Raw genomic sequence first — 21628 nt, forward strand, 5'->3', positions numbered from 1 at the left:
TGAGAGAACAGACAACCTCCCCTCTTTCCTATAGGGCATTCATTCCCAGCACTGAGGCCCGGAGCCAAAGCCTATTGACATTAACTGCAGTGCACAATAGGCTTTGTATGAATCACCAATGGCCAGATATGCAAAGGTATTTAGGCCCTAAAGATGCAAACAGATACCTCTGGTAGGATTTACAAGAAGGTTTTAGGTATCATGGTACCTAATTTTGAGTGCCCTGTGGAATTCACAATCCTGAGATAGGGATTGGGGCCTTAGCTCAGGAGCCCTGGGGTAAAAGATGTGTTTAAATGTGAACGTATTGGTAGTAGAAAGTGGTAGGATTGACAGCTCAAGAATGAAGTCTTCTATTAGCCACAGGTAGCTGAAGTGCAAGCTTCCTCCTGCACGATTGTAGATCAGACATAATTAATGGCTGTTGCAATTTGTTAAATCCTTGGAAAGTACTTGTATTCAGAGAGAAATCAGTACCGAACAAAGAGATGCAAACCCATGAAAAATCTTTATTGAACTACACTAAAACCAGCCAGGACTGGCTGAGCTATCCCCTAATAGTCTAACTCTGTTGCTATGGCAACAAGTTAAGCTCTGTTGCTATGGCAACCTAAGCAATAAGGCAAGACACAAAATACACAACATATTTAACACAAATATTATCAGCTCTGAAGTCAGAACCCCTTGGGCTGCTGCCCAGACTCTGAAGTCTGAATTTCATTGCATTACTCACACAAACATTGCAACACCCATCATGAATTCTCTTAATTAACTTACATGCTTTTCATACATAGCAACTGCATTTAGTGGTTATCATCCAACTTCACTTACTGCGCTGATGTAAGAAAATAGTTATTAACATTTGTGTATAAGAGGCCTTCTGCAGTCTAGATCCAAGTGATTCCACCTCCCACCCCGATCCACTGTATGAGAACTCATGCTATTGTGAGGATTACCATACATGTGTCTTTTCAGTGTATACTGTACTTTTCCTTAAATATTTAAAAAAATACATGAAGCAAAACAGATTTGAAATGTGAGCTGTGATAATGGCATTTTCTCTTAGGAAAATTAGTGTATGTGTATAACACATACACTCACTGAGGTATAAGGCAGAATAGGTTTGTCCTATTTTGACTCCTAGAAACAGGAGTCAGAGTAATTTGGCTTAGAAAATAATACAGAAGCATTTTAAAGTAATCACCATGTGGGACTGATCAATACTTCAATTAGAAACCTTCCAAGAGGAGGGCAACTACATTCTGCCAACCTAAATCACCCCTAGCCCTTTTCAAATGAGTAGGATATTTTTCATTTTCTCAGGTAAACTGTTGTGTAGTGATGCTGTTCTGTGAGGGTCACTGACTGGAAAGGACTTGCCGCAAGCGGCGCAAGGCTTAAAGCCAGGTGAGCCGGCCCTAAGCCCCTAAGGGCTTCTATTCTAATGCTAACTAACCTAAACACACTATTTAACACTTAACTACTGAAACAACAATAACAAAGTCTATAAGGGGAATGCTACTTGCGAGAGGCAAGAGACGTTCCAGCAACCGTCACGGGCGGAAAGAAGAAACTGAGGGGCCTTAGGGTTGGCGGTACCTCATATACCTGCGGCATGAGCGCAGTACTCCAAGGAGTCTGCTAAGGGGAAAAAAGTTCCGGGAACCTGTGCATGGTGGCATGCACTCACCTATATTGGAATGGATATGAGCAATCACTCGAAGTAGACCATGTGATAGGGCATGGTTCTGGGACTGGTGGGATGGCAGACCTCAGTATGGTCTATATGGCCCTGCGGGCACATCGTAGTGGTATTGGTCAGGTTGTGCACGACCCATCACAATGGTCTGGGACTCTGATGCAGGCATCCTCTAGGATTTCATTCTGATCTCTCTGGAGAGGTTCTCTGGTGGAGCCAGGAAAGAAGTGGCCAAGAGCCCGGGAGAACTTCATCTCTCGGAATAGCGGTGCTGGCCAGTGCAATGGCAAAGATAATGCTAGCACTGGTAGTCATGTTGATTCCTAAATCAGTGCTGGGAGGGTGAAGGTGAATGCTTAAAACCAGTAGTTTCTCGGTTGGCAGGGCTCTTGGTATTGTCAGCACCAGAGCCAAAGCTTCTCTGTCTCTCTTCATTGTTTGTGCCGTTACCATATCTGGAGCAGGAATGCCTTGACAGCTGTCTTTGGACTTAATGTCCTCCTTCTGATACCAATGTGATGGACTGTCGGAGCTACATTCGTGGCAAAGCTCCATATCAAACTCTTCCAAAAGAGACATTCATAAAACAAACTCTGGCAACAGCTATTTTCAATACCATCTTGCCCCATTTGAAAGGCAGCCCCCCCACCCCTTTTTAATAATGTACTGAGCATATGTCTAATCTTTTTCAGTCAGAACTGCTACCAGCTTGAAACACACTTATGCGAGGAGCTACATTTGAGCAACTTAATTCAACAAATAAGTAAAATGGCATTTAAACAATAAACGAACACTTTCTGCAGTTTTATTCTTGCTTTCCTTGTTAAGGTCTAATTACCAGAAAATGTAGCAATTTAGGGCTTATGAAACAAAAGAACTTTTATAATAAAATTATTTAAGTACATTTGCAAGCTTGTCAATACTATTCCTCTATTATGGTAGAAGGAAACCGCTTCTCCTTTAAGTGACAGGAAATCCTAAATTTTAAATTGCTTGTAAAACACTATCACTATGCTGCAGCAGCCTAGTGATTTATTTAATCCTCATGAGTATGTGATACTTCAAAGGAAGGTACAAGTAGCCACATACTAGAAAAAAATGCAGTCAATTAGATCACAGGGGAGGTTCTACTAATGCCGGAGATTAGGATTTCTTCCCCCTGCCCCTTCTTCCTTGGATCTCATCTTTTTAAAAATTCATTTAGGAGTGCCTACATATTAAACCAGTGCAATGTTACAGTATGTGTTAATCTAATTTAAGTTAAATTGTCCACTGATGGGTTAGGACTCATTTATGTAAGAGTGATATTTTGCAGTTTATCTTAAAATCAGTTGGAAATATGTTTAGACTGACCCATAAGTCACCCAAATTTCATTGTGGGCACAGTTAAAAGTAGTTGTTTTAAAAAGCAAAAAAGTTAAGTGGTAATAGTACAACTTCCCTCATTTAGGCAAGGCCTCAGTTCTTAACCTCGCCTGTACATTACCACCTCTATATTTCATTACATTTAGATGAAATATTTTTAAGGAATCCAGTTACTTTTTTGTTTGTTTGTTTTAAATAAAACTAGACAGTTGACAGTCAACTCTCCCTAGTGGGAGACATTCAGAAACAAGTCAAGTATCACAATGTTTATTGATAGATACAAGTATATAAAATCAGGGCATGAACATGTCTTGATAAATTAAGTAGACTTAATTTCAATACTATAATAAGAGGGACCAATTCAATTTCTCACCATTTTATGTTTCACACCCACAAAAACCACTTCCAAGGGCATTTAACTGCTATTCCAAACGGATCAGTTTTTGTGCAAGTAAACCATGTTTCTTTTAAGAAGACTTGTGCACTTGCCCAGGCTCAAGGATATTAAAATCTAGCACATAAAGCCCATTACTAGAGGTAGAATTACAGGCAATATACTATTACGGCAACAACCATCGCTTACAGTTAAGGATTCTCTGTAACAACCAAATGGATAATCAAATATTGCAACGACTCAAGTATTACACTGAGCAAAGTGCATTTCTACAGTATTCAGTGTTGCTATTCAGTTTTCTAACTTAACAGCCTATGATAACTGGCAGCAAAGAAAATCCTTGCAATAGACTGCTTCTGCTTGAGAACTTATGATGTAATTATTGCATGCTGCTAATACACTGTTATCTAAACATTAAAGATACTCTAAGATATTTTATGGTAGACTATGATTAAGACATACTACAAAAACCTTATGCAGAAGAACATCCTATTGACATGCTTCTGCTTTAAATATTGTGAAACATTACAGCGGAATGAATTTTCGCAGTGGTTAGGTCAAATGCAGTTACATCATAGCAACAGTGTTTGCACAATTTAAGGCTTTGGCTGGTTCTTTAGTCAGCTTCTTCTTCAGATTCTTCTTCTTCAGCAGTTTCCAGCCAGGTTAGCCACTGGTTTACCTGCAATCACATCAATACAATTTCAGAAGGAGAAAGAGCAGATTGTGCGTGTGTACACAAAATTCTAAGTCTTGTTCATGTTGTTTTCCCTCAAATGTTAGCATAGAAAAAGATTTTTGGTAGCATACATCATTGACTTATGCCCCTTTAATCGCACAAAGTCTCCTTTATCCTGCCTCATATTCCCTTCCCCGGCCCAAATAAATACCACATAAAATCATTTCTAAATTAAGCAAAGCTTAATAACTTGTACAACAGGCTTTCTGAACTCTTCAGCACCATGGAAGTAGACAAATGTACACTGAAAGACTTTTACAATTTCTGCTCTATTATATACCAATTTTACCTGGAATAAAGCTTTGCCCTTCCCTGGAAACTCTTGAGTAATATCCTCTTTCCATGCCAAAAAGGCTTCCTCTTCAATAATTTCCATGTCGTAGAAATGAACAAAAAAGCGCAGTAACATGCCTATAAAGATAGACCAGGTAAACTAACTTCATCATGTTAGGCATATTGCTTTCCTTAGAAGCAGATTCCCCACCTACGAAAAGCTCGACAAAAGGCTGACAATTGCACATTAAATTAAGTCTCATTTAGGTAGTATATGGTAGTATCCAGCTGCTAAACTTTAAGCACAACCCGGCTGTCTATATATAGTGTGACCGTCGACAGAGATAGGTTTACTAAACACTTCATGACATTGATGGTACTGGATTAAATACTTTGCCAATGTGATACTGTATTTGAAGGAAAATATGTAAATACATTTTTAGTGCTTATTCATACCTTTTGGAAAGTTGTTGTTGTAGCAATGCACCTGAAGTGCATACAGAGCACTCACTTGTAGATCAACATGGTCATGAAGAAACTTCTGCATTACTGGCTTGAAGGAAAGAAGCAGTTGTTTTTCCTGTTCTAACTGCTCTTTAGAAGGAGCAGATGAAGAATCTGGTTCGTCATTAGGTGGGCTTACTTCACTTGAAATATACTGCAAGAAACTGGAAATAAAAGTTGTATGAAACATTTAAAAATTGTATTTAAGACTTGTGTTATTACTTCCACATTACTCAAAGTAGCTGTACAAACAAGCACTGTTAATTGTCATCTGGTTAAATTCACTATCAATCTCCCCTCCCTGCCACTTTCAACTGCTTAAAACTCACCACTCTAACCCAAGACCAACAAGGCCCTATTTGTCACAGTCCTAATAATGACCAGACAAGTTATTTGTGGGCCTGGTTCATCTTCAGATGTAAGGAATTTGAATCTGGTTCCTTGGATTCGTTAGGGCACTGAAGGATTTGAGGACAAGGTCAGGGTTTGCTCTCTAGAGGTAATGCTTTCAATAGCATTAACAAGTTATCCTCAGCCCTCTACTTGCGGAGGATCTGGTCTCTATATCCTCCTTTGACAAAGTACACCTTATTCCCATTATGTGGATACTTCATAAGCCATTAGTGAGCACAAGTCAGTTTAACACGTCTGAACCAACAAAAAATTATGACTGATTAATTCAGAGCAAACCTATCATCTGACCTGGTCATCAAAATATTCACAAATCCCTTATCTACATGAAGTTTGGGTGAAATGTTGTCTTTAATCCATTTATAGATGGTTTGAGGTGATGGATCCAACTTTATTTGCTTCAACAGTTCTTTCTCCAGTTTCAGAAGTGGGAACAAGAAACTCAGTCCTTTCCCTTCCAAGATCTCCAGCATACGATCCTTATTCTGGTCAATTTCTAAGACAGAAAGAAAATGAACATTTTGAACAACTAAGACTACTTTTAAACTCAAATGATGGACCTAACCAACTTATCTGAAAAGGAGAGGTTACTCACATTGTACAGTAACTGGAGTTCAAGATGTTTTTCCCCTTTGGGTGCTCCAGATAAGGATGTACACATGCCTGTGTGCACACTTGGGAGATTTTTCTCCTAGTAATACCTGGGAGTCTGCATCTGCACTGTATGCCTCCTCATGCTCTGGTATGAAGGAGGAGCACACTATGGCACTTCAGGTTCCTTCTAAACCTCAGAGCATAGTAAGACTCCAAAGCAAATGACAAACAAAGTAATGGAGCACACGCACAACCAAGACATCAGGAAGAACTCCAATTACTGTATAAACAGTTTTAATTAGTGTAAATGGTGGATTCTCAGTGACTTGAAATCTTTACAATCATGATTTGAGAACTTCAGTTACTCAGCCAAGTTATGGATCTATTAAAGGAGCAGATAGGTGAGGTCCTGTGGCCTGCAATGTGCAGGTCAGCCTAGATGATCATCACGATCCAGTCTGGCCTTAAAGTCTATGGGTCTAATTTAACTCTCCTTTGAGTTATTGCCCCTATGGGTGCACCACATAAAGAGTCTAGGCGAACATAGGGAGGAGTGCGCTTAGGAGGTGGATCGAGAGAGAGAACGAATGAACTTCAAAGGTTGTGTCATCCTGAAGGCATAGAATACAGCATAATGCTATGAAAGTGCATTAACGGAAGACCAGGTAACAGCCTTGCAAGTGTCCTTGATGGGTATCTTCCTAAGGAGGGCAATGGAATTACATGAGCCCTCATGGTGCGAGCAAGGACTCAGAAAGGATTCATCCCAAAGGACTCAACATGGCAACATGAACCCCCATTTCCACTTCAGTCAGAGGAAACTGAGTGACCCCTCACTTTCTTGGCAAAGGAGAGTCCAGGGAAAATCCTGAATGGCTTAATTTGACTGAAACTTGGAATAGAGACAGCTTAATGTCCTGACTTGACACAGAATTCTGGTGATACTTTACGGAGGTAATATGTAATTTTGTACAGAACAAAAAAACCAAAACAGTAGATGGTGGGGTCAGCCATGAAGACTTCCAGCTCCCCCCTGTAGGAATAAAATTGTAATTGTAACCCTGTAGATTAATTCATAGCTTTTAATTCATACCCTTATTTGTGTCAACCTCTATATGGTTATTATTGAAATCATGTAACATTTGAACTTCTCTCAGTCATACTCCATATTGTGAATGTAAAACCCCATTTTGACCGTATGTACTCCATCTTGTGTCAAACCCTTTCTAAACCTTTAGATGAATAAGATAGTTATCTGAACAAGGTATGAATGGAGGGTGTATGTGTGTGTGAGTCAGACCCAAACTGCCAGCTTGTCCTGATGAAGTGTGAAGTCCATCCAGGCTGAAGAGTGTGAACATAGCCCCAAAAAGCAAAGAAGGATCCACCCCAGAAAAACTTAATCAAACTTAATCAAGACATCAAAGAACAAGCTGAAAGTCATGTCTGCTATTGTACCAGCAATCAAGGGTCACAGAGAAGACGTGACACAGAACTGAAAAACCTATAAAAGACTGGGTGAGATTTCAAGGCTTTGGGGGAAAAACAGCGTTCTACACATCATCTAAAGAAGAGCGTCGGTGCGCGCCCGACAAAGACCCTGCTCTCCTCGTGCCCAGCTTCCTTGGCCAGGTAGCTGCCTCGAGCCACGAACTCCAGCAACGGACCCTAGCTACAATCTCAAGCCACAATCAGGACTGGTAGCTATATATAACTATAGAATGCTTTCTGGTGTGTTTAGGCGCGCGCGTGTGTGTGTGTGTGTGTGTGTGTTTAGGCGCGCGCGCGTGTGTGTAGGTTTAAGTTAGTTATTACTTTAGTTTTTGTCAATAAATGCGGCATACTGCCTTTTCCCCTTGAAAAAGTCCCGAGTGCTTAATTTTGCACAACACCCCTACCCTTCTGACTTAGGCAACTGCCACAAGGAATGAAATCTTTAAAGGACAGATGGAGTAGTGAGCAGGTTGCCCTGGGTTCAAAGGAAAATCCTCTTACTGCATTAAGCATTAAATTGAGGTTCCAGGGTAGGTTGGGGTCCTACACAGGAGGGAACAGTTTACAGAAGTCCTTAAAAAAAAAAAAAAAAAAAAAAAAAATCTTGCTGTAGGATGCGCAAAGACAGAAAAAGCGAGTGGCAGATGGTTCATTTAGCTGCTATCATGACTTTCCATGACAGCACTCAGGGACGGTACCATCAATTTCAGGATTAGTACAAAGCTGAGGAGGATGCCAGAGGAGAATCAGTAAAAGCTTTATAGATCTGGGAATCATTGCAAGTTCTTTGTGCAGATCACTTGGGTTTATTAAATAGCAGGAAACCTGATTTCAGCCGAAAATTCCTGCTGTAGACTTGTGAACAACTGAGGAGCCAGGTCTTGAGGCAAGAATGATAACCAGGGTAGGTTATGTAGCCCAACTTGTGGGTCAGGAGGTCAGTCATTAGAAGAAGGTGCAGAGACAGACCAGATTGGTCAGGAACCACAATGGACTTGGCCACACTGCCATTATGAAAATGATTACTGCTTTCTCTCATTTCAGTTTGAGCAGGGCTTTACGGATCAGTGAAATTGGAGGGAAGACATGAGTCACACCCACAGAGACCAAATGGACAAGGAGAGCGCCTCCCAGGGAGTCACAACTGAATCTCTCTTACTCCCTGCTCAGAGCAATAGTGGCATTTTAAGTTGGAAGGCCTAGCAAAAAGGTCTACCTGGGGAAGGTCCCAGGTAAGGCAGATTTTTCAAAATAGCACATCAGTCAGCTCCCACTCGTGATCCTGATGGCACAACTAGACAAAAAATATCTCCAACTGAGAATGCAATGACACACACAGATCCCCCCCTCTCCCCCATCTAGGATCCAGACAGACAATTCAAAGAATCAATTGTATAGACACTATATCAAATGTAAGAAGTCAGTGGGGTAGAAAAAAAACCTGACCGATTTAAGAAATTTTGCTATATGATAAAGTTAAAAAAAAGTTATTAACTGACCCCCAAACCCTCTTCCCAAGAGTTTCATGACATTTTCCACCCATGTGCACTTTATACAAATGTAAAGACAAAAATGATTAATATGTCACAATAAAGTTTTTCGATCACTTACCTGGCAACATCTTCTGCATGTTGACTTTGCTTTGTTGGAAGAGTTCTGTTAGCCATTCACGGTCTTGTAACTTAGCTAATTGTTGAAGGCAAAGCAAAAAAAGAGGGAAATGGGTGCCGCTCTCGAGTGGTTGAGCCAGTTCTGAAATGCTCACCAGTTCTGAAATAATGGCACGGGCTGCAAACTGTGCTAAGTAGGATTTCACCAAAGGGATGTCTACCTCCAGTTTGGGGCACTGGTCCAATACATTCAGGAATGCCTAAGAAAGCAGGAATATTAAGTTGTCAGCAACATGATTAGTTTAGGGAACTACAAGGTGAAAGAACCTTTACATGTAAGACACTATGAATAAGGACTATTCTTTCTAAAGGACCCTAACTGCACTTCAAGTGAAAAGCATCTATTAAAATGAATACCTATAATCACTACAGGATATTAGAGAAAAATGTTCTCCAGTTTATCTTACAGAATTATGTCTAGTCAGTTTCACCATTTTCATGGGTGGATTCTTGTCACAGTATCCACTGAGACTGCCACATCTGAAATAGGAATGTGGTTGTAAAGCCACAACAACTGAGACAGGGACTTGCAGTCAGCTTAACTGAAAGTGATTTGAATGCTGATCTTGCCTTTTTGAAGCCAACATCAAAAAACAGAACCTTTAACTCAAGAAGAACTCCAAGGCTACAACATACAGTACCTGCATGAAGTTGTCACTAGTGGCTATTCCTTCCTGTTTGAGTAAGCTGATCAAAGTACTTGCTTTCTCTTTATCTTCGTCTGATCGGTCTAGGGATTGAATGATTACTTTGCTCAACATCTCTGGTAGAAAGTGCTTTGGAGCCCTCATTTCTCTCACACCACTGATAGCATCATTCGCATTTCCATTGTTCAAATAGTCAGTCACAACAGCTTCCTGAAATAGAAATGAACATCTGATTTCCACTGGTTTCTAAACAGGATACCAAGCTACTGCAGGAACACAGCAGAGTAACTTACAGTGAGTTTAAGCAGTTCTTCCTTAGAAGGTGGTGGCTTTTTATTGATCTTTGCAGGCTTCTCTTGGATAAGTGGTGGATTTGTTTTGAGGCCAAGCTGAGGAGGCTTTAAAGTAAGTGATAAGATTAGAATAGTCTCAGAAGTTCATATATTTGGTTACATTTATTCAAATAACCTTTTACTGAAACTACAACCAGAAGAAAATCCTGTATTCTTTCTAACATTGGTTTTTATATAGGACTGATTTATCTTGGTGGATGCGAAAGTGCTATATTTCAGTTGTCAGCTCTCAAATGGCACACATATTTACATAGCTAAGAAATAGTAATTGTTCTATCAAATGATGATATTTACCTGTCCCAAAGGTGGTGTCTGAGTGCGTGGTGGTTGTGCACTGGGAGGAATCATAGTTATTTGGGGCTGAAGCTTTGGCACTTGGTTCTTATTCATTAGAAAAGATTGAGCAGGTCTCAGGCTAATCTGTAAGAAGACAAATCCTAGCCCATCAAATCACTGAAGTTCCCTGGCAGGTCACTAAATAATCAGTATATCACACAAGCTCCACTAAAGTAGCTAAGTGACTCTCAGTGTACAATTTGTTTTTGTGGGCCTGATCATGATCTCATGCCAGTTTACACTAGTGTCTTCAATAGGATTTCAGCTTTTACACTGGCAAAACTGAAATTAGGATTCGGGTGTTGAAGTACACATGTGGCCAAGAACAGGATGAACTAAGGATAAAGGCTCCAACTTGAAGGAATAAAGTCATGTTAATATAAAGGTGCCTGTATATTTAAGTCTTGGCTGCTGATTTCCAATATCAAAATACAATATTGCTCATTTCATCCTTGCTTTAGTATTTTGATTATTTCAATACAGACCCAAAATGATTTAGTTTGGAAACAGATGCATGATTATTAGATAATTAAGGATTTGAAGGAAAAAATATGCAGGTCTGACCTCTCAGTGACAGTGTGTCAAATGCAGACTAAACCTTGTACTATTACACATGCATATCAAGCAGTTTCAAGACTGAAGTAAAATGTTATTTTTTCCCATGGCCCACTACTCCCCTGAACCGACTTGAAAACAAACCAAAACTCTCCTATTTTGTGGCCAGATGAAGAGCCCTTATATAAAAGAAATGAGAGGTATTGGCCTTGCTTTATTTTATGAAAAAAATTCTGAAAAATTGCCCTCATATCTCATAATCTTGCTCAAAGGACGCTGGACACCCAAGAATGAGGGTTAAAGTGAAAGTGGAGAAGAGACAAAGAAGAAGAGGAGGATAAGAAGCAGAGTTCCAGCACTAGTCCTCGTAATAACGCGTCTTGCTATAATCATTGGGCAATATATTTAGAATAGACTGCAAGTAATGTAGGTATATACCTCATCTGCATTAAGCTGTCCTTTCTTAGAAAACCGAGGTGGCATATCCTTCGACTGTCCTTGTTGCTGGGATAACAGTCCCTGATTCTGGTTATGGTAGAGCTGGCTTTGCCCCTATTTCAGAAAGAGAGAGAGAGAAAAAGAGATAGAGAGAAAGAAGTGCAGATGATGGGGTGCACAAAATATGGTAGTAGTACCAAAGGAACTAGAAGATCAATAGAAAATATTTGCCAGGGAAGGAAGGAAGAGGAAAAAAAAGTAGTGTATTCTATCCCTAAAACCAGGGCCATGATTTTAAAAGAAAAAATATCTTGACATCTTATTACACACTTCTGACTCAAAGCCATGTAAGTGTGCACCTTCCCTGGCAATAAAGAAAGAAGTCTCCCTTGCATCAGTTTCTTTTGGAGAGGGAGGATGGAAGGCAGGCTGACAAGCAGTGTGCAAGAAGTGCTTGTTTTCCTACCAACTGTCTTATACAACAGATGACCATCATCCATCTGAAAGCCTGCAAATCTGTCTCAAGCTAAAGAGATTCCAAAAACTAAGTAGTTTCAGATATAACCGATCACTAAGTCTTCCTTACCTGATTTTTCAAAAAAGATTTGCCTAGTTCTCCAAACTGGGATTGAGCAGGAGGCATGAGGTGTCCCCCATGGCCATTGAAAAGTTGATTTGAACGATGACGTCCCATGGTGGGTGAAAATCTATCCTGAATAACTCCTGGACCAGTACCAATTCCACTACCTGTACACAGAAAGGTGAATGGAAACTTAGACGGTCATGTACTGATATTCAAGAGAACTGAGGTAAGCTTTAGGATTTTGGTTTACCTGGCATTTGTCCAAACATATCAGCAAGCCCTCCAAGTGGGTCCCTGTCAAGTTTCATCCTGGGTGGCATAAACGGTCCCTCCAGAAAGAAGTCGCTTCTCATCCCTTGAGCCATAGGAGCAGGAATAAAGACTCCAAGATCCTTCAAGACAGATTTAGAATTTCAGTCAATTTATATATAGTCCTGCATGTCCAGAACGTATATTTCAGAATAAACTATTAATAGCCTATTGAGATTCAGAATTTAAGATTTTAGAGCGAGTTCAAGAGTTTGACCACCCCCCTCATGTAAAACATTCCACAAATGACCAACTGTACATCACTGCATTTGATGCAGATTTATGTGGAAGTTACTTACTTTTACTGCATCTTGACGGATTTGATTGATAGTCTTTGGTCCATTGTCAAGAAAAGCTTTGCGAGGAATCCAGTTGTGTTCTCTCAACTCCACAGTATCCTAAAGGAAAAAAGCAAACTTTAATTTAAAAAAAAAAAAAAAAAAAAAAAAAAAAAAAAAAGAGCCAAGAAACCACACCAGACAAACCATTAAGCAACTGTCACTCTTACCTGCAGCAGGAAACGAATCCTTGCTGGCAGTTCCTTACTTAACATCAAGGAGCGCATACGGGCAAAGTACTGATCCATTAAGGACTGAGAGGAAGAAAAAAAAAAAAAAAGGCCAAGTTTAGCTTACTTGCTTAAAGGTTCCATTTCCCTCAATAATCCCCCCCCCCCAAAGTATCAATATTACAAATATTTAAAAAGTGGTAGCATTCAAATTACCTAAAAATGGTGGAGAGAGAAACAGGCTGTTCTCCCTTTCCACTTCCTCGTCCCTTAAAGGTTTTGTTTGTGCTGAACTGTAGCCAAATTACTAGACTCTCTTTTGCCCAAGTCACAGTGAGGCAAAGGCCAGAAAGATCAGTCAGTACTACTTAGCTTTGTAATCAATCATTTTGACAGTAACCAGCTACTAAAAATACCTATAAACATAAGACAGGTCAACTTTCAAAACATGGGGTAGAAAAACCACACCATGTAACAAGTTGCTTGCGTTTAGAACACAGTTCTACAGCATTTTCACTCTCAGAAATTAGTATTCAAATATATAATTCACCATTTTCACTTCAGAAAATGGTTGAACAAGCAACTGATGTCTGTATTTTTGGCAGAGTATTAAAAAAAAGCCACCTCAAATAAAAAGCCTGAATCCTTTACAGATTTGACAAAGGTTCCAGCATTCTGTTTAGAAGGACAAGTCTCATCTAAGGGCTTGTCTTCACTTACCTCTGAGATTTGGCAACAGCTGACCGGAGTTAAGCAAAAAACTTGCATAACTCCTGTCGACTTCTCTGCTTCTCTTCTGCCTGCCGTCTTCATTGCACTGCGCCGATGGGACGCAGCGCTATGCTACTTGAGGAGGTGGTCTTAATATGTTGATTTCTGAATTGACTGAGCAGGTCTTCACTGACCGTTCAGTCAATCCAGAGGAAAAAAAATTGATCTGACAGCAGCAAATTTGCCACCGTCAGTGAAGACATAGCCTAAGTACATACAGTTCACACCAATCATGAAGTGATGAAAAGGCAACACAGTTTATGTAGATTAACTCCCTGAATACAAAGAGCTTAATTTAGTTCATTCAAACCTAGTTCTTTCCAGCCAGTTATAAGATTTTAGATATAGTAGCACTATAGAAACACTAATTCAAAGTGGATTGATTTTTTGACCAGGCGTAGTATATTGCAGTGTCAATACTCCAGTCTGAAAGGAAGACATACCTTGGCTTTTGCGTGGTCTAATCTAGGTCCCACTGTCCTCATTATCTGACAGAGGCACTCCAAATCCTCCCCCATATCCTTGAGTTGGACTCTCTTCTTCTTTTCCAAAAGCTAGAACATTATAGAAAAAGGGATTATTTCCATTAAAATGGGGATCTTTTTGCAGACAGCTATGAGTTTAATTCAGAACACGGCTCTCCCTCTCTCTATACAGAGCCTCTTCCTGAAAAATATCTGGACCTGATCAACTTCATCTTAGTTTTAACAGCTATAGTTTACAATGAGAATTCTCTATGTACTGCACTGGAAAGTTGCCTTTAAAAAAAGAAGGTATTTTACACTTAACTATTCAAATTTCCCTAACCACACACACACACACACACTTTCTTCTTGAGACAATTTTGCACTTGAACATTAGCGGTAAAGGACCATTTTATTGAGCCATTTTACCGAAGTCCAGACACTTACTGTTTTGATGCACTTATGAAGGATAGATTCATGAATAAGATCAAGCTTGCCAAGTTCTCCAATGAATTTGATGTTCCCCAGCATCTTGATCTTGGCAATGGCTCTCTGTTCCTCCTCCTCCGGGAGGAGGGGACCATCACGCTTATCATAGACTGGATATAAGAGAAGTTTGTCAAAAATACTGTACAAATATACACCAGATAAGTTTAGTTTTAACATAAAATAGATTTAATCTTACTATCAACATTTCTGGTGCGGTTTTCAAATTCATCTTGAAGTTTAGAAATTAGGAGGCGTCTGAATGTCTACAAACAAGATATAATTATGTTTCAGACCAATGCAGTTATCCATGGAAGCAAAAAAGTTTAGATTTGCAGTGAGATAAGATACTCACTGTGCTTTGTTTTTGTCCTGGATGACTCTCTGCTGATGGGCCATCAAAATTGGGTGCATCTTCTGCCAGCCGCAGACATAGTTGAGCATACAGGGAGCTATACTTTGGCTCTTCGAGTGCTTTGTCTACGATCTAAAGAAAAAGTATGTTTATATAAGTAATTGATTAGAATTTAAGTAAAACTTGAACAAAATCCACTCAATCAGGATTAAGTGGTGAATGTCTCCAAGAGGACACAAAAAACATTTTTTAAGTTGCTTGTTCGGGGTAAAATACCCAATCATTCATACAGTTAAGAGTCACTCTTATGTACGAATATTATTCCAAATGGCCTCCTGGTATTTCTTTACCGTTTTATTGCCTTAAGAACTCTAGGGTCTTGTATAATCTTCAGTAAACTGGTGGGATTTAAGACTGCTCAAGCATGATACTGAACTACTCACCAATCTTTTACTTCACAATGAGTGTATCTGGTTTTGTCTCAGCACCAGGGGGCAGCGTGAGGTGTGTGTGGACTAGATTACTTAAATATAGTCAGGTGAACTAAAAATCATAGAAAAGTGGGAATGGCAGGAACTTTAAGTAGTAATTTATATTGAGCACCGGAGTGGGTATTATAGTGCAACAATTATTTTGCAAGGTTTTACCACCACTAGTGGCAATGTTTCAGAAGAGCTACACGATCACTGGTGATAGAAGTGTAACAAAGAACCAAGACCACCTGAGAACTTTCAGAAGTGTTTGTGGCTAGTGTAAGGCTGCTTCAGACTTAAAAAAAAAAAAAAAAAAAAATTCGTCATATCCTGTACTACTGTAAAAATCTTTACCAGGAAGATTTTAATGAATATATGCATGAAAAGTGAAATTGCTCATTAGTTAGCCTGCTGCTTCTTTTCCAGTTGTTATCCCCAATATGGAACAAAAATAAGTTTTGGGCTATTTTCCTTCATCTATTTGACCCTATTTTATATAGCAGGCACACAGGAACAATAGCACCTTTAACCAAGAATAACCATCCTTTATGCAAATACCGTTACTTTTAGTATCATCACTTACAAATTTAGTATTAAGAATATATATGTACTTAAGATACACCTTACTTACCAGCAGTATGATCCCTTTTAGGATGAGCTTAGACTCTACACCCACATTGAGGAGCTCAAGGCATAGCTTGTCAAACTTTTCAGGAGTAAGTTTATTTAGTATGCTAGAGGAAGAAGAGTTAAAGGAACAGTTATGTTTGTAATATGTTCACATACTCCATGCAGTTAAACCTATCTGAGTTTGGGTTAAGATTTGAGTTTGTCCTGGTTTCCTTTCAGTTATTATTTTAGACAACAGAAGTTTACTGTGTGTGTCAACTTTCTGGGGCATAAGAGAAACACACTCGCAGGGGCAAAGAGAATATAGCAATCTTAGCCCTCTCTCAAGTTCCTTTGTATGATGCAGGGCAGACAACACATTTTCTACTGCACCTGCCCCACCGATCTCTTACAGAAGGCTGCTACCCAGGGATCTCTAAACAGCTTCAGGAGTACACTCTTGTAAGTACACACGCATTTTACACCTGCCTTCTAACCCTTCCAGTAGGGGCCATGTATTTTAATTTTAAACCATATAAGAATGTTTTTTCACCTTTTCTCATTTGCAGACCCCTAAAAAAATTTGAAATGGAGATGCAAACTCCTTTGGAAATCTTAGGTCTGCAGACCACAGGTTGAAAACTACTGGTATAATATGGGGAAAAGATTTTCAGCACTCCACCTCGCCAATCAATATTAAGTAACCTTACAGATAACAGACCAACTTACCCTCTTACTTTCCTGAAGATTGCATCATGGCGTTCTTTGTCATTTGCGGAGTCGTCATCTCGTCTAGTGCTTCGTGAAGGAATCCATTTCTGAGCGTTTTGCCCTGGGGTTTTCCCCAGGAACTCGCTATAGTTATTGAAAAAATATAAGTAACTAACTAAACTGAGAAAAGAAAGTTTTGCTCAAATGTTGCCACAGGTAGCATAAATTTGAATGTCACCTCAAATTTAGGTTATGAACCTGCAACTGGTTGTGCAATAGGCACTCCCATAGCTTACGGGGACAGTATAGAGCCCCAATGACTTCTTTTGCAGAACTGGGTGTTCTCTAGTGTCTCCAGCAATTAACAGCAACCCCTCTCCATACCCCTTGACTTCATTTGTTTCAGTTAAATGAAATCTGCTTGTTACTATATTAGCACTGAAGTTAGTAATTACCTACAGCCAGCCAGCCTAACTAAAAAGACAAAAAAGTCTTCTTCTCTAGTATACAAAGCTGGGATAAGATTTGTAAGTGCTATTTGTTAGCAAGCTATAAAAAGCTGACAAAAACAGAATGCAGAGTGTCTTAGAGAAGTCTACAGGTTTGAGATCAATAACTGCTGTTATGTATGTATGCAGATTACTTATGAGTGTATGTGGTTTTTAAACTACCAACAAGATAGTAACATGACATACCTGTTGCCGGCAGTCTTGGGATAGTGCTGAGGTGCACCCCTACTACCTCCTCCGCCTGAAGAAGCACTGTTTCAGAGAAAATAATATCCTCATTCAAGATTTTTCAAAAGTACTCTCTCTAGAGCAAAAACCAGAATTAGCTACTGAATTTTTGTATGTTATTTGAAATTTTAGCTGTACATTCTACACAAACAAAAGTAAAAATTGACCCAATTAATTGGTCGCTTAGCATATAAAACTAAGTTAGAATTCTCACAGAGTTGAGCCTATATACTGCCAGACATTTTGCTTTATCAGTATATTTTACAATAGTGTCCCACTGAGGGAAAAAGACAAAACAAAACAAGCTTACCTGAAACGAGAAGCACCCCCTTCTGCAATCGCACTCTCCACTTTGGCGGCTTGACAATGAAGAATCTTCAAAAGAATAATAAATTGATGGGGTGGGGGGAAAAACCTAGAACGACAAATCAAGAGTTCATAGGACAGTTATTTGCTTGTGGTCATAACAGAGAGCTCTTTTCAATCAGTAGGATGACCACTATTAACACACATCACAATTTCAGTTTAACTAAGTGCTTTTATTAAGCAGGACTTCCCTAGAGCTTAAATATACACTCTGAAAAATCAGCTTATTCCTTCGTTTATGTGCAACACTTGACACCATCAGCAACAAAAGCAATGATGGGACATACTCAAAGTCAGACTACATGATCATAATCATCTGTCTTCTGGCCAAAAGTAAGGTCTACAAATTCTTGTCTGAGGGTCTCCTTTTTCTTATAGGTAACCTCAAAATGTATACTACAGTTTGATGTCACACATACTTAAGAGTTTCTCTGTCTAGTTTTAAAATTAAGATTTATTTGTGCTATCAATGAAGTCTGACAGAAGTGATTGTTTCCTGGTGAACTTCAGGAACCGCCTGCAAAGTCAAATTTAGCAGGATGGAGTCCTAAAATCTGTAGGGTGAACAGATGTGCCAGACCACAAAATGTTTAATCCAGGCCTACTTAATGTCACATGAGGATCTAATCCACATGATAGTCATTTAACTACAGAACTGCTTTAAACCTCCCCCCCCAATCTTCCTCACCCTGCAAAATGGCTAAGATCCAAGGTTGGAGGTAAATTTGATCATGTCTGGAAATGTGGGAGGCCTTTGAAAGAAAAATCAGAACATGATTTGTGATGTGGGGTAGGAGAAAAGACTGGGCATCTGAACAGGTCTGTGTTTCAAGATTTTGCTTCCATAACCTTCTCTGCTGCCTCAGCCATTTTACAAAAATTCAGTGATGAGATGAAGCATGGCTGAGCCTAGCATAGTGCTCTTTGCCAGAGGATGATAAAATGAAAGGTGTTTTTTTCCTGAGGAAGTCCCCCTCCCTCGTGTGCAGGTAAATGCTACCTCCTACTCTTCAGAGATGCTTTCCACTTGAGCAATACACCTTCTAATCCAGCCCTAGCAGCCCTTCCCCTCGCTTCTCTCCAGCAGGCGCCTACCGAGGCAGGCTGCGGGCACGAGAAGAGGAGGTGGCGGCAGCCGAACAAAAGGGCTGCGGGAAACGCAAGCCGCAGCAGCAGCGGCGCCCCCGCAGGACACAGGCACTTCCTCCATCCCTGCCGCCCGGAGCCCCGAGCGCCCCCCCTCGCCGGGCGCCGCCCGTGCCCAGGCTCAGGCCGTCAGCAGGCCGGGCCGCCCGGCTCTTTGTTCTCGGCGAGAGAAGCAGGAAGGCCCCGAGCCCGCCCACTGCAGGGCAGCCAACGAGCAGGACCCCCCCTCGTCGTCGTCCCCCCCACTACAGCCCCCCCGGGAAGGCGCCTGGAGACCCCCCCCTCGCCGCCACTCCCAGACAAAGCGCTGCGCTCCCCCCGTCGCGGGCGCAGGGAGGCATCCGAAAGAAGAGCGGGGCGGGCACATGGCAGCCAAACGAGGCTCCTCCATTGCGAAGGGCTCCTCCGCCTGCGCCCCAAGGTGGGACCCCGCGGGGGCGATCACGGTCGCCAAGGCGCGTCCCCCCCTACCCCCCTTGGGCGGGTCGGGGGCTGAGGCGCGCCCCCCCCCCGCGGAGCGGATCAGGACCCCTCACCCACCGCTCCGCTGTACACGGGGGGGGGGGGGCATCTTCTCCAGGGTCACCGGGGGGGAGGGGAGGGATCATGGAGCCTTCCCCCGAGGAGCCGGTTCTCTCCCGCCCCTTTGCCCCGCCGCGAGCGGACCGAGGCGCCCTTCGAAGGGCAGAGCCGGTAACCGGCGCCCTTCCGCCGCTCCTCCCCACGCCTGCCCCGCAGCGCGTCCCTCCGCGGGGCTCCTCACCCGAGCCGGCCGGGCAGAAGCCGGTCTCGGCAGCCGCCATTTTGTGGTGAAGAAAGAGAGAGAGGGGCGAAAAGAAGATGGCGGCCATTTTAGCGGCGGCCATTTTAGACAACAGCCAGAGCGGCTTCCCCTCCCCCCACACCTCGCCCGGCAGCGCTCTCCACCGGCACCGGCTTCCTCACCTTCCCTGAGGCCTCGTCAGCTTCCCCGGGTCCCGGCGGCTACCAAGGGCGGGGGGAGAGGCGAGAGAAGGGAGGGGGAAAGAGGGAGCCGGGGACCGGGGTAGGGAGGGGGGGGAGCGTGCGACGCAGGACGAGCCTCCGAGTCACCCAAGCAGGAACAACCAAAAGCTTCTCCCGGCCACCTCCATAGAGATCCAACTCGCCGCCGCTTCTAACGCACACTGAGACAGCCCCACTAACTTTATTACCCTGCGCGCAACCTACCCCGCCCCAGCCACCCAGCAGCCAATCGGCGCCGGAGACTCCGCCCACCCCGCCAATCACGGCTGAGGGAGGGGGCGGGGATAGAGCAAAAAGTGGGGGAGGAGAGACAAAAGCTTGGTTGAATAGCAGCACCTCCGCAGTGCAGCACCGGTATGCGCGAAGGCATTTACGCTAACTGGCTTGCGTAGGTGACTGGGTGGAAGGGCGGAGGTTGCGCAAGTGGCGCACCCAGTCAATGAGGGTTACCCGCCTGTCTTGTCTCGCATCTTCGCTCGCTGTTCCCATCTTTCCCCTCTCAGGCCAGTGGCTGGCTGCGGAAGGGTGGAGGACGCGCGGTGCCCGTGAATTACATTGGGTTCCGCTGCTCCCAGCGAGCCATGGGAGGGTATGTGTTACCTCTACCACTCTCGGACCACGTTGAAAACCTAATTACACTCACACACCCCACCTGCTGTTACCACACACACACACACACTACACGGTTATACATGGGGCCTGCATCTCAGTCCGGGGGTGCAGTGCTATTTACAAGCCAGCTAGGGCCCCGCCGGTGGTTTCAGGGGCTGGAGCTGTGCTGGCCCCTGCCACCTGCAGGTGAGGGGTGGTGCAGGAGGACACCTGAGGCCAGTTCTCAGGGGCATGGTTTGTACTGGCTTTGACAATAATGTGTGAACAGGATTAGAGCTAGGGTAGCACAGTTGGAAGCTGTGCCACACAAGGACTGGTTCTGCTAGTCGGTGAGAGAGCATGTGCCCATCTGACAATGCAGCTGCCAGGGCGATGAAAGGTTTTCCTTAAATCACAGTTCCTCCTTTATGTTTCTGGAGATGGTTTTGGCCCTTGTTTTTCCTAGTACAGCCTTTGACAGTAACCATCCCTCCGTGCCCGTAGTTAGTTTGTAACCAGCCTGGCTACACTGATGGGTGTTTTTTAGCGTTGAGAACCTCCAAAAAGGGAGTTGTCAGCAAACAGCTTTTTGCCTACACTCATAACCTTGCAGCTTACAGAACACTAGTGGTTTTTCCTCACTTTTCAGGAGGAACAAAAATAAAGTGAGAGGGTTGAGTGGATCTGAGGGTGGAGGTAGGTAGGAGAGCCTTAGTCAGAGGGCAATGAGAAGACTTCCACTTGTTGGCAGTAGTCTAAAGTGTCTGGTGTAGAGATTTTTTTTTTTTTTTTAAATTACTATTTTGTACATGCAGCCTGAGCTTTGAGGCGCACACTCTAAACACACAACCACAACAAAGCCCTAGTTGGAGCACTAAACTGTCAACTACAACTATAACCATGTTAAAAATTATGATAAACTATGTTTGGCAATAGTGTTGCTTCTTCTGACATCACTCTCACCAATCTGAGAAGTGGTAGCAGAGGTCTGAGGCTGAGGGCTTTGCAGGTCAGTGCCCAGCAGAGGGCGACTATACTTCTA

The 21628-nt window shown here is 42.3% G+C and overlaps 1 protein-coding gene and 1 non-coding gene across 2 annotated transcripts; both read right to left on the reverse strand.

The window, feature by feature from the left end:
- Positions 1-3315: 3315 nt before the first annotated feature.
- On the reverse strand, positions 3316-19856 carry EIF4G2 (eukaryotic translation initiation factor 4 gamma 2). The gene is made up of 22 exons (XM_067540426.1): positions 19657-19856; positions 17789-17893; positions 17437-17502; positions 16760-16885; positions 16053-16155; positions 14949-15080; positions 14793-14859; positions 14555-14706; positions 14087-14197; positions 12873-12956; positions 12664-12762; positions 12306-12447; positions 12059-12219; positions 11473-11586; positions 10438-10563; positions 10084-10188; positions 9785-10000; positions 9085-9343; positions 5677-5881; positions 4927-5138; positions 4487-4608; positions 3316-4140 (listed from the first exon to the last, which is right to left on the reverse strand). Exons 1-22 carry the CDS (start codon positions 19854-19856, stop codon positions 4075-4077), a joined length of 2973 nt encoding a protein of 990 aa, XP_067396527.1. The 3' UTR covers positions 3316-4074.
- On the reverse strand, positions 11276-11434 carry LOC137148191 (small nucleolar RNA SNORD97). Its single transcript, XR_010918470.1, has one exon. It is a non-coding gene; the product is annotated as a small nucleolar RNA SNORD97 (small nucleolar RNA).
- Positions 19857-21628: the final 1772 nt, after the last annotated feature.

This window comes from Emydura macquarii, unplaced genomic scaffold (genome assembly GCF_026122565.2).
Source record: "Emydura macquarii macquarii isolate MOO-44397 ecotype Brisbane River unplaced genomic scaffold, CSIRO-AGI_Emac_v2 contig_587, whole genome shotgun sequence".
NCBI classification, from domain to species: Eukaryota; Metazoa; Chordata; order Testudines; family Chelidae; genus Emydura; species Emydura macquarii.